The 13,451-nt window shown below is 42.9% G+C and overlaps 1 protein-coding gene across 1 annotated transcript; it reads left to right on the top strand.

Moving 5' to 3' along the window:
• The first annotated feature begins 1,314 nt into the window (after nucleotides 1–1,314).
• Nucleotides 1,315–2,445, top strand: LOC122290985. The gene is made up of 4 exons (XM_043098641.1): nucleotides 1,315–1,464; nucleotides 1,687–1,800; nucleotides 1,915–1,985; nucleotides 2,031–2,445. Exons 1-4 carry the CDS (start codon nucleotides 1,315–1,317, stop codon nucleotides 2,443–2,445), a joined length of 750 nt encoding a protein of 249 aa, XP_042954575.1.
• The last annotated feature ends 11,006 nt before the right edge of the window (nucleotides 2,446–13,451 follow it).

Below are 13,451 nucleotides of genomic sequence, written 5' to 3'. Positions count from 1 at the left end.
ACGGAGAGTCACAGAGAGGGAACTGAGAAATGGAGATGAGGCAGCTGAACCAAGCGGCCAGATCAGAGACGGTGAGGTTGGGAGACGGAGCAAGGTGAGGGGGTAAAACTAAACCCACGTAGTGATCAAGTGGCCAGATCAGAGACAAAGCTGCGGTTCAAGCCTAAAGCCGGAACTGAGAGTTGGCCGCTGGGCGTAGGTTTCGGAAGAAATGAGGAACGAAAATGCAGAGCAGCAGATGGGGGGAAACTGGAAGGGGGAAGACTCACGATTGTAAACGGCGTCGTTTGAAGCAAGATGCGGTTAACGGGTAATTACCCGACCCGGTTTGTTTCAAACGGGTAATAAACCGAATACTCGATTCCGACCCTTTTTGTTTCGGTACGGTTAATTTACAGCGAAAACGGGTCGAAATTACCGGGTCGGGTCGGGTAGCGGTTTAAATGTTCACCCCTAGATTTGACCATAAAGTTCCCAGAGCCCATTCTACCACATGCGCTGGATTAGGAGATTCCCCACCCTCATATCTTTTAGATTCATCTAGATTTGAATGTTGTGGCCGCACCACGGCAGGCACGTGTGTCCCTTGTGCCGATGCAAATACCGGTATTTCTCGAAATTGGCTTTAACTATAATCTGTTCATATTTGCATCCATCTTATTATTCTTCCTTAATCTAGTTGTCGTAATATTCTTATATCCAAAAAGTAAAATAAAAACTCGAACCGTTGGTACCCGATCATCACCACTACTTTAGTCTCTTGGCAACCTCTTTCTGCCACAACTCACGAGTTGCACCTTTTATACTTTTGCCCTTGGTGCAAGAACCACCTGTATTCCTTCGGGGGAGGAGTTTTCAGACGACGTATAATATGACAGTTAGGATTTTTTATTTAGAGTTTTATTATAAGAATTGTCCTACTTTGTGAAGTTAATCTCTCCAGCAACCATTTCATAACAAAATGTAGCCACATCAACTACCACAGCCTCCAGTCATGGGCTTACAATCCGTTTATCATATTGTACAAAAACTACCACTTTGGGCAACTTCCACTTGGTGGGGAAGGGTAGGGAATATTTATTAGTTCCCAATGTCCATTTCTTTTTATTTTTCTTTAGTGTTATACTAGTTGTGAAGGGGTGTTTGTCGGGTTCTCTTAGCTCTTATTCATACATTCCTTTATCTATTAATTATAATATGTCAAACTTCCTTACAAAAGAGGTGTTGCTTAAAGCTGTAGCCATGTCAATCTCAACATATACCATGAGTTGTTTCAAACTTCCTTCGAGTTCATGTTCAGAATTAGAAAGTATGATGGCAAAGTTTTGGAGGGATCAGAGGAAAGAAGAGAACAAAATCAAATGGGTCAATTGGGAGCATATGTGCGAAGCTAAATCAAAGGGTGGAATGGGATATAAGGATTTAAAGACTTTCAATCTTACTATCTTGGCCAAGCAGGGATGGGTATATCAAGAGGAAGACTCTTTGGTGCATAAGATCTACAAAGCAAAGTATTTTCCCCATTCTAATTTCTGGGAATCCAAATATTCATATTCTTGGAGGGGCATATGGGAGGCAAAGAAATACTTGCTCAAGGGTTGTCGATGGAGGGTTGGTAATGGCAAATCAATTAATATATGGACTGATTTCTGGTTGCCTGATCACAAACTTATCCCTAGATTTTAGAATCAAGCAAACTATCAGAAAGATGCAAAAGTTGGGAGCCTCATTGATACAAATACTGGGTGGTGGAATGTTGAACAAGTAAGGAGAGTTGTACCACCAAGGGAGGCAACTGAGGTACTTAAGATCCAACTTGGGCAAGCAAACGGGGAGGACAGGTTAATATGGGAACATGAAAAGAGTGGAATGTATAGTGTTAAGAGTACCTACATATTCTTTCTTCAAACACAGAGAAGGACTAATGGTGGGGAATGCTCAAATGTAGAGGGAAACAAAGTCATATGGAAGCAGCTATGGAAAATGTAGGTTCCCAATCGAGTTAAGGTGTTTACATGGAAAATTTGCAGAAATGGGATTCCTACTAAGAAGAATTTAATGAACAAAAAGGTGCTAATGGAAGATCAATGCTCTTTCTGCAATGGGGACTCTGAAAATGTTTCTCATGCTTTATTCTATTGCCATTTGATTCGTCAAAGTTGGAATAAACTGTTCCATTATTTGATACAAGCAGAGGGGACTGATATGATGAATCTAGCTCTTAAAGTGCATAGCAATGGTATTATAGGTGACCTGGAGAGATTCTTTCTCAATGCTTGGGGCCTTTGGTATAGAAGAAATCAAAATTTTTTTGAAGGAAAGACTCTTCATCCAAATCAAGTGGTGAATCAGGCATTAGCTTTATATATGGAACATAATGAGGTTAAGAAGGGATTAAATCAAGCCAAAGGGTCCATCTCTGGTTGGATATCACCTAATGCATGATCTATAAAGTTAAATGTTGATGGAGCTATTTTTAATGATCAGTGCAAGGCAAGTGTTGGGGTAATTTAGAGAGATGACAAAGGCAAGGTTCTCATTGTAGCAAGCAGGAAGGAAGGAGAAGTGAATGAGCCAATGGAAATCGAGCTACTAGCCATTTTAAGGGGTTTACAATTATGTTTGTTTTTGTAGTACAAAAAAGGGGGGGGGGGGGGGGGGTTACAATTATGTGTTCTTTGAAGAAATTTATGGGCGTAACTCATCTCATAAAACTGGTTCAAAGAGAGAGGTTTTCTCCAACCTTATAAACATACCCAATACCTTGTCCACAAGAAATATGGGATTTATTCCTCAACACCCTTCCTCATGTGTAGACCAGTATTTTTTCTAGTTCTTGTCATGGAGTAAGTAGTGTGGGCCCTTATTCATCTTATGGTAGGCTCTGATACCATGAAGAAATTCATGGGCCTAACTCATTTCATAAAACTGGTTCAACAAGAGAGGGTTGCTCATTGCTTAGAAATATGCTCAAGACCTTGTCCACAGGCAATGTGTGATTTATTCCTCAACACCTTCCTTCATGTGCAGGCCAGTATTTTTTCTGGTCTTTATCACGAGGTAAGTAGTGTGGGCCCTCATTCGTCCATGTGGCAGGCTCTGATACTATGAAAAAATTCATAGGCCTAAGTCATATCATAAAACAGGTTCAATGAGAGAGGTTTACTCCAACCTTATAAACATGCTCAAGATCTTGTTCATAGGCAGAACTAGTAGTGGAATCTAGTAGGGGAATCTGATTCTTTTCTCGTGGTAAATGATTTACTTGATGCTGGCCAGACTTGGTATTTACTAGGGAACTTTTTTTTTTTTGAGGGGAAAACTCTTGTGCCATTTCATTATGAAAGAGAGGAAATACATTGAGGAATGTCCTCCATTGTGACAATTACATCTGAAATGGAGAGTGAATTTTTTGCTAACAAGTGAGCCATAAGGTTACCATTTCTCCTTACATGAGAAACCTCCCACTTGGCAAAACTATTAATTAATTGCTTAGCTTCACAGACGAACATGCTAGCACTTGTGCCTCCTTCTTGATAATTAGAAAGTGCCTTTGTAACCTACTGAGAGTCGCCTTCAATAATAATCTGGTGTAGGCCAAGATCAAGTCCAAATTTGACAGCTTGTAGTGCTCCATAGGCCTCTGCAAGTAGAGGATTGGGAAACATCTCTTTGCTAGTTCTCATGGTTGCAATTATGTGGCCTGCATTGTCTCTTACCACCACAACTACTCATATCCTACCATGAACCTTGTCCACTGCCCCATCCTAGTTCAGCTTATACCAATTCAGAGGGGGAGCCTGCTAGGAAGCAGTTGAATTGCAGGGTTTTCTGGAGGTAAGCCCACTGGGTGGACCTTCTTCTGCAAGTAGCATTAACATATGTTGAGCCTCACTGATCAGCACAGAGGGGTGAGCAAACTCCCCTTTGAAAAGAAAACAATTCCTTCTCCACCAAATCTTCCTGATAACAATAGCAAATTCTTGGATTATGTGAGGAGGCATGGTTCTTAGTAGTGCTTCCAGGATCTGAATCATTGACAGCTGAGGAGGGAGGAATTTTTGTAAACTTTTAGAGCAGCCACTCCATACATCTCTAGCAGCCTCACATCTCCAAAGTGTATGAACCGTGTCTTCTACTTCCACCTTGCAGAAAGGACAAAGGCCATTCTCCACAATCTTCTTTTTAAAGAGGTTGAGTTGAGTAGGGAGAGACTCGAGGCAGGCTCTCCATAGGAAAACCTTGTCCCCTGGGGAAACCTTGAGCTGCCAGAGTTGTTTCCATACCTCCTTGTTTGAGTTACTGGATGAGGCATGGCCCTTTCCTGCGATGGCCCTCTCATATTCCAAGTGATAGGCACTTTTGACATAAAAAATGCCATCACTTGTGCCTTGCCAAGTGAGTTTGTCCTTGCTGTTGAGAAGGCTGAGGGGAGTTTTGAGTATAATGGAAGCTTCTGTAGGATCAAAGATGTCTTTAACTAGGTTTGCATGCCATTGCTTAGAGATGGGGTCAATTAAATCTGAGACATATGCATTATTGTCCAAGATCCTAACAGGACTTACTGGTTTGCTTGGGGTGGAGTGAGCAATCCACTTGTCCTTCCATAAGGAGGTATCAAGGCCATCACCAATCCTCCAAAAAGAGCCAGCCTCCACTAAGGGCCTTGCTGACAAGAAGCTTCTCCAAATAAAGGAGGGTTTAGAACCTATTTTTGCTTGTTGGAAAGTGGAGTTAGGGTAGTATTTGGCTTTCATTACTTTGGCTGCAAGGGAGTTAGGATGCTGAAGAAGCCTCCAACATTGTTTGGCCAGCATAGCCTTGTTAAAGGCCTCGAGATCCCTGAATCCCATTCCCCCTTCTAGCTTAGATTTTCCCATCCAACTCGAAGATAACCAGTGAATTCTATGCTCTTTCTCCTGCTGCCCCCACCAGAAGTTGTGTGTTGCTCTGCTAATTTCATTGAGTAAGGAACATGGGAGTTTGAACACACTCATGGTATAGGTGGGGAGAGCTTGAATCACAGCCTTGATGTATATCTCCTTTCCTGCCTGAGATAGAAGCTTGACTTTGTGATTGCTTAACCTCAGTCTAATACTGTCCAGGATACCTTTAAAAGTTTTGTTTTTGTTCTTTCCCACCACAGAAGGTAAGCCTAGGTACTTTTCATAGGTCATGGCAGACCTTACTCCTACAATAGAGAGGATAAAGTTTTGAGTAGCTCTGGCTGTATTCTTACTGAATAAGATGGAGGTCTTCTCGAGGTTGAGCCTTTTTCCTGAGACTTGCTCATACATCCTCAGTAAGCCATGTAACCTGCTCCATTCAAATGCATTGGCTTTGCAAAATAGCAAGCTATCATCAGCAAAAAATAAGTGGAAAATTCTGAGCTGACCTTTGGCAATTTGGATCCCATGGACTTGACCTTTTGCTTCAGCTTGACAGATAAGGTTACTGAGTGTTTCAACACACATGATGAATAGGTAAGGTGAGATGGGGTCACCTTGCCTTATTCCTCTTGAAGGTTTGAAAGGGTCTTGGGGGGTGCCATTGACCAGTAGTTCATAGGAGACAGATTCTATGCATTCCATAACCAATTCCACCCATTTGCTGCAGAAGCCTAGCTTGTAAAGTACTGCTCTGATGAAAGGCCATTCAAGCCTATCATAGGCCTTGTTCATGTCACGCTTGAGAGCCATGTACCCTTCCTTCCCTGTCATCTTACATTTCATAGTGTGCAAGGCCTCAAAGGCCACTATTATATTGTCTGATATAAGTCTATTTGGGACAAAAGCTGATTGAGTACAGGAAATTATCATGGGTAGGATATTCTTTAATCTGTTAGCTATGGATTTAGAGATCACCTTATAAAGGACATTACAAAGGGATATGGGTCTAAATTCTGTCACTTTTGAGGGGGCATTTTTTTTGGGAATCAAGGTGATGAAGGTTTTATTAATTTCAGCTATACTCTTATTGAAATTTAGAGCTTGGAGAGCTACAGCACTGACCTGAGGGCCTATAATAGACCAGTGATGTTGATAGAAGGCTGTTGGAAAGCCATCTGGCCCTGGTGTGCTGAGGCCCTCCATCTGTGACAGTGCTTCCTCCACTTCTTTGCCTGTGAAGGGTCTGGTAAGGCTGTCATTCTGAGAAGGGGTGACTCGAGGTTCTAGGGAGTCTAGGCAGGCAGAAATGTTGGTGGGGCCTGAGGTGGAAAATAGTTCTTTATAGTAGTCTTGGAACAGAGCACTGATTCCTTCTTGGGATTGCACCTCCTGTGCATTAGCATCTACCATTTTTTTAATCATATTGGCCTTCCTCCTTTGAGTGGCACAATGGTGGAAGAATTTGGTGTTTCTGTCCCCATCCCTCAGCCATTTCTATTTTGCTCTTTGTTTCCACTTGATATTGTCCTCTTCTAGTAGTATATTACAGTTTCATTGGACCTGTTTGATGTCTTCATTGAGTTGACCCCTATTGGCTTCTTGCAGGTTAGATAAGAGGACTAATTGGTCCTTGATTTCCTATTGATTCTTACTAGAGGAAACCCTCTTCCATTGCTGCAATTTCTATCTGCACCTTGAAAGTCCCTCAGTTGTCTTGCTCAGGATATTCCCAGCCAGTCTAGGTAAGTTCCAAGCTTCCTCAACCAGCTTGTAGCACTCTTGTTTCAGAGTCCAACTGGCCTCAAACCTGAAAGGTTTGGCAGTCATGGCATTGCCTTGGAGATCCTTGAGTACCATGATCTGAATGGGGCAATGATCAGAACTTAGTGCTGGTAGGGTGAGGACCCTTGAGTTAGGGAAAAGATCAGACCAAGTGGCATTACAAAGGCCCTTATCTAGCCTTTCTTTAATGAAAGCTCCCCCATGCCTCCCATTTGACCAAGAAAATTTATTGCCAGTGTAACCCATATTGCATAGACCACAGGATGTGAGTGAGGATCCGAAAGCCTCAATCTGGTTGTGGGGTCGCATGGGCCCCCCCCACTTCTCACCAAAGCTGAGTACCTCATTAAAGTCCCCTATGCACAACCATCCTATTGGGGCCATTGGTGTAATGGCTTCCAATAATTGCCAGCTTTCTTTCCTCTTGGCAGTGGTGGGACTGCCATAAAAACCAGTTAGGAGCCAGTCCATACCTACCTTATCCCCCTTAACCATGAGGGAAATGTGATTTTGAGTATAGGAGTGAACTGTTGCATCTAATTCATCCTTCCACAAAAAAGCAATGCCTCCACTAAATCCCTTACTGTCAACTACAAAACTGTTATCAAGGTTCAGCCTTCTTTTAACTCTTTCTATCTTGAATCTTTTGCATTTGGTCTCCATTAAGAAGACAAAAGAGGGGAGCTTTTTAAGCACCATTTGGTGCAGGTCATGAACTGTCTGGGGGTTCCCAAGCCCCCGACAGTTCCAACTTATTCCATTCATTTGGTTTGGTGGGGCTGTTCAACAGCCTCCACCATGAATGAGATGTGTGAGCTCTTGTCATCATTAGTCTCCTGCTTGAGCTTTTTGAACTTGGATCTTGTTAATGCAACAGTAGAGGGGTTTGCTGCTCGTTTGTGCCTAGTGGGAGTTGGGCTTGGAGTTTTTTTACTTCTGTTTGGGTGGCCTGAGGTGCCTCCTTCCAATCCTAAGGAGAAGCTGTTAGAGCACAGGTTCCTGGCCCTCCTTTTCCAGGTGAAGCTCTTTTTAGATTTCTGCAGGGATTGAACTTGTTCATTGAAGAATTGGTCGATAGATTTGATCTGAGAGGAAAGGTCAACAAGGGCTTTAGGCCCTTCTGACCCTTTATTGCTGTTTTCATGAATGGAGAGGTGAAGGTTGGCTGTTGTGCCTTCCCTTGTTGGATTATTTTATTTTATTTTACTGAGTCACTGCAGTTAAACTATTTTATGTAAATTTCCGTTTTGAAATCCTTTTCGTTGGATTAGTTTTGAGGCCCAAGATGAAAAGACTGGATCTCTTTTCTTTCCCTTCCTTTTTCATTTTCCCTTTTCCTTTCCTCTCTCCTTTTCTTCTTCCTTTTCTTCTCTTCTTCTCCTTTTTCCCTTGCCTCCCGCTCGAGCCCCCTCTCCCTTTTCTCTTCTCCTCCATGTGTTCCCCTTCCCCTAGCACAACGCCACCATGCACCCTGGTCGTCACCGCCCCTCTCGACGACTTCCCCTTACGCCGGCGACTGCCACCCCACTGGAACCCACCTCTATCTCTTAGCCACTATCTCTCTTCGCAACACACTAGAATCCACGGGTTCTCCTCTATGCGCCATTGTGGCAAAGCCCTACACCACCTCTCCACCACTAGCAACTCCCCTTCCCTTTAGCGACCACCCTCTTGGACCCCAGCCAACCCTAGCTCCTCCACATTCTGCCATGCAAAACCCATCTCCCATGGGTTTCTCCCTCTCACACGGCCTAGTGCTGCCATGAGCTAGTTATGCCGCCACACCAGACCACCACGACCTCCTCTAGCATCCTAGCACCTCCCCCTTCCCTCACACAACACGTAGTGGCATGGAACTGCTATCCTCCATCTACACGCACGAGATCACTAGATCCATCACCGTGCACTGCCACCAACGACCTACAGCCTCCACCACCAGCTTCACAAAACTCCCTTAGCTCCTCCATGCCTAGCCTTGACCACCTTGTAGCTTCCCCTCCATTTTTTGTGCTTTAGACCCAGGGCTCACAATTGGAAAACCATTGTCCGCTGTTACTCTGCCGCTTTTGGCATCACCCTTGATCTTCAAGAATTTCCTTCCACCATTGTAAATAATTGTTCAAAGAATTTTCTTGAGATTTGAATATATTTTTGTACTGACATATTTTCTGCAATATGTTGGTTGTGTTGGAACTTGAGTTCAAGGAGTATGGGGGCCAAGTTGGATTGAAGGATGGGACTGTTTGTGGAAATTGGTTTATGCTTGGTGCTTTTGTGATGTTTTTGGTATCATGATATTCATTACATAATTTCATGCATGTTCAACTGTTGTAACTGAAATCTGAGTTTTCGTGTGGAGAACTGATTTTGGGTGCATGCGTATCACGACCACAAGCCGAGATGGGGCATTATCTTGATGGAGCTCCTCTTGTTACCCAGGAGTGTAATATACTCAGTGACGTCCCCTGGGTTGTCGCTGGCCGACAACAGAATTTGGCGGGATGGTAAGGGTCTCGTGCCGACTACGTGGCCCCTCTGTTGGCGGGGGCTAGAGGATGCTTGGCCACGAATGAACTGGGCACGAAACTGTGCATCGCTCGTTACGAAGTCACACACATGGTCATTACCCGTGGTGGGACGAAGGGAGCCAATGTATGTGGATGGTCCCTAAGGGAGATCATGGTGCATACAAGATTATTGGATAATGAGCCATTTTTTGGGAAAATGGTAGTTTTAAACTCTGGCCATTTTATGGAAAAATGCTGGTTTATTTTAATGGAATGGTTTTAGGCCAAATGGAAATTTTGGGGTGTGTTGGAAAAATATTCATTTAAAAAAAAAATGATGTTTTGGGTCATGTATATTTCAGCATATGCACGTATATATGTTTGTTGCATTAATGTATTTTTTTATCTCGTGGGTTGTTTGGTTGGTTACTTACCTCATTCACAATCTCATGTGGTGTTTGAACCCTACCATTCTGTTCTATGGAATCGTAAATTTTGATGCAGGTGGGGACGTTGAGTCTGAGGGATCAGCTCCACCAGAGGAGTGACCTATCGTCGTTGGGGTGTGTGACCCATGTTCTCATCATCCCGATGTCACGGTTCCTCTGTTTCCGTACATTGGAGTCGGAGGCATCACACTAAGCATTGAAAACCTGACCATTGACCCTCGACTTCACATGACGGTTGTCCCTAGCAAAACTCTTGAGTAAGTTGGCAATCACCGTTATTTTTTTTCCTTTAATTATAACATTATGTATTTAGTCCCACAATACCCATTGTATAAATATTAAAAAAGCCTGATTGAATTGAAAATTATAAAGCTAAAACTATACTTTGCTAGTAACTTGGGTCGGGACAGGTGATGAGGAGTGGCCTCTCTCTAGGTGTGACACACTATTTAAGATTACAAATATTATATCGTATAAAGTACTTTTACCTATAAAAAAATGAAAAATATTGAATCCTTGAGATCAATGTTTTTTTTTGAAAAATGTTTAAATAGTTCAACTTAGTTTGTTTATCAATGAAAAATGTCAAAATAGTTCGAAAATGTCATGCACCTTAGCAGTTATGTGATTTTTCATTTCTCGGTGTCTTGAATCTGTGTGAACAACGTGACATGGTGTTCTAGTCCTTGCAAAATCAATGTTTGGGCATCACCGAACAACATGAATGCTCTCTCTCTCTCTCTCTCTAGCAAAATGTAATGGCTTTGTGTGGTTTCTATTCCCGATACGAAAAGCATGTGTTCTGCAGGCCTACAAAAAGTTTGTTAAGATATAGGAAATGAAAAATCCCATAGACGGTGCTAAATGTTGAGGAAATTTTCCATAATTTCGGCCATGTCTTCTTGTAACTTGGAATCTGAAAGTAGAGCGGGGTTGGGGTCCCCTAGGTTGCCTCCAATGATTAAGTTAGAATATTTCTAGGAGTATCAGTCAAAAACATATTGAGCTAGAGCAAGTAGTTTTACCTACATTTTAGCATTATATTCTCCCCTTAAGGTTGAGCCTCTCCTTCTCCTTTGAGCCTGGAGTGTTCGTTTCCTGTACGGGGTGCCATGTGATTCCATTTAATTCTTGTTCACTCGCCAGTACCTTGAGTTGAGAAGGGTTGTGAGGTGCGGTCTCTCTCTAGATGTTCTATCAAGGACAAGATCTTACTCCGGGCTGTGATCCTATATGGGTTATTTAATGCGGCATGGCTTCTCGCGGATTTTCCAGGCAGGGGCCTATTTGTCAATGTATTGTCTCACTTTGCCACGGTGATCCAGATCTCTGGTGCGTCTATTTTTTTGCAGTCAACCATGCGGCGTGGCTTCTTGTGGATTTTCGAGGCAGGGGCCTATTTGTCAATGTGTTGTCTCACTTTGCCACGGTGATCCAAATCTCTGGTGCGTCTATTTTTTTGCAGTCAACCTATTCCCATAGGGCTCTCCTGGCCTTCCTCTTTTTTGGGACAAGCCCGGGCACCCTACATAATGACTTATTAAGTCATAATTTAGGGCTTTCGCTTGTTAATTCAGAGGTCACTACAATTGTGCGCTTAGCCAGTTTGGACCAAGACCCCATTCATGTTTTAGAAAGAACATTTAAGTGGTATATATTGAATAGATAAGCTGATGTGAAAAGGGCATATGAAAGTGTTTTGCCGTATGGGGGAGACGCAGCGCAAGATAGGAGGGGGGGCAAGTAACCGTGTGCAGATGAAGAACCAACAAGTATGGAAGGAAAAAACTAGTGAGAAAGAAGAAACTAGTGAGAAGGAGGGAGAGAAGGAGCAAGTCACCTTGGTGGTGGATAGGGTAGCTGGTGGTGTTGCGAAGGAGGTAGAGAAAGAACACATGACGGACCAAACCATGGCTTTGGTTATGGATGGAGTTGCAATGGGGGTAGCGTAGGAGGGGGAGAAAGAGCATGTGACAGAACAATAGATGGCCTTGGTTGCAGATGGGGCTGTGGAGATGTAGGGCAATGACATGACGACATTACAGCAACTAGAACCGACGTGCTGAAAAGGAATTCTCCGTTGAAGGAATTCTCTATTGAAGAGGACTCTGATGAACCCGTGACAATACACGACTCGGTTATTACGCATGGAAAAGAGGGTGGGAGTCAAGCAGTGAAGGTTGACATTGGGAGTCCTACTGTTGAGTTTTTGGGTATGGAAAAGGGTTCGAGTAGAGGTTTTCTCGAGGGGGGTCCCACAGATTTGGTCTCCGAAATACTAGAGTTGGAATGCATAACTCAAATACCATTTGACAATGTTGTTATTGTGGGGGAGGAACAAGCAGCTTCAGTTTTAGATCCGGAGGGTGAAGGTGTTCCTGGTGCACTGGTTCGACAAAAGCATTACAACTCTGATCCTAAGAGTAGCTAGCCCAACCACATGATTGAAGCAAAGAAAACCGCAGTAAGACAATCACAACAGATTTTATCTCGACCCTCTAAACTCAATTTATGATTGATAAAATTTTGGTGTGGAATTTGCGAGGGTTAGGGTGTTCCAATAATCGTTTAAAAAGTTTAGTGAGGAAGTATGGTGTGTCTATTGTCAGGATTTTGGAACCTTTTGCCGAGGTTGACAAAATGAATCACTTGGCTTGTATGATGGGATTACCAAATTTTTGTAGTAATGCAGAAGTTGACAGTAAAATATGGATTTTTTGGAGTGACAATTGTGAGTGGGAGGTGTTGTCTATGACTAATCAAGTACTTTCTGGGTGGTTTCGGTTGGGTGAAGAGAAGATGCTCATCTCTTTTATCTACGCGATGTGTAATAGCGTGGAACGTAGAGAGCTACGGCAATGTTTAGAGGTGGTTGATGCCAATGAGTCCCCTTGGCTTGTGGTAGGGGACTTCAATATTATCCGAGAAGATAGTGAAAGAGTGGGTGGCCATCCAAGTCTGCTAGCTTCTATGGCAGATTTTAATAATTGTATTGACCACTGTGGTTTATTGGACCTTCAGGTTGTGGGACGCCGACTGTCGTGGTGTAATGGCCATGAGGGGCAGACTCGAAGCTGGGCAAGGCTTGATAGGGCACTGATTAATAACCATTTCGCAAATAGGTTTCATTAAACTTTCTTTGAATATCTTCAACAGAAGACATCGAATCATTGTCCTATGCTCATTCACTCCCAAAAACCAGTGGTAAGCTACGGCCCTCATCCTTTTCGCTTTCAAAATATATGGGTATCTAATGCAAATTTTTTGGGATGTGTGGAAGTAGTATGGAAGGAACCTACTACATCTGTGAGTCTTGTAAGGTTGGCGGAAAAATTGAAAAAAACAAAGCTTGTGCTACGAGCTTGGATTAAACAGGTATTTGGGCATGTGGGGTAGAACATTAAAGAATTAGAAGAGAGATTGGAGGTCTTAGAGAGTCGGTTACAAGGGGGTCATGATAATGAGGTAGAATGTAATTTCTTGGTGACTAAACTTGAACTGGATACATGGGAACGACGTGAAGAATCCAGACTCACTCAATTGGCAAGAAAGATGTGGCTTTTATAGGGCGACCAGAATGGAAAATACTTCCATGCAGTTGTTAACCAACAGAGAAAAGATAATGTCATACAGAACATGCGGGTAGAGAATGGAGTCATTTTGAACTCATCGGAACAGGTCCATCAAGAAGCTTTAAATTATTTTCAGAACTATCTTTCAAATGATTCTATTGTTGAACATGTGGATCTCGCACCTCTTATACAGTGCTCTATATCTGAGGAAAATAATTTGGCTTTTGCTATAGCCCTGTCTGAGACTGAGAT

The sequence above is a fragment of the Carya illinoinensis genome, chromosome 13, assembly GCF_018687715.1.
Source record: "Carya illinoinensis cultivar Pawnee chromosome 13, C.illinoinensisPawnee_v1, whole genome shotgun sequence".
In the NCBI taxonomy this organism is placed as follows: domain Eukaryota; kingdom Viridiplantae; phylum Streptophyta; class Magnoliopsida; order Fagales; family Juglandaceae; genus Carya; species Carya illinoinensis.
This window is presented reverse-complemented; position numbering and strand designations above follow the sequence as displayed.

Bases quoted from the DNA above. Each gene is read 5' to 3' on its own strand.
- LOC122290985 (XM_043098641.1), top strand. From the start codon at position 1,315: ATGGCAAAGTTTTGGAGGGATCAGAGGAAAGAAGAGAACAAAATCAAA. The intron at 1,801-1,914 runs GTACTTAAGATC...CTTCAAACACAG, and splicing joins CACCAAGGGAGGCAACTGAG to AGAAGGACTAATGGTGGGGA. The intron at 1,986-2,030 runs GTAGGTTCCCAA...GAAAATTTGCAG, and splicing joins TGGAAGCAGCTATGGAAAAT to AAATGGGATTCCTACTAAGA.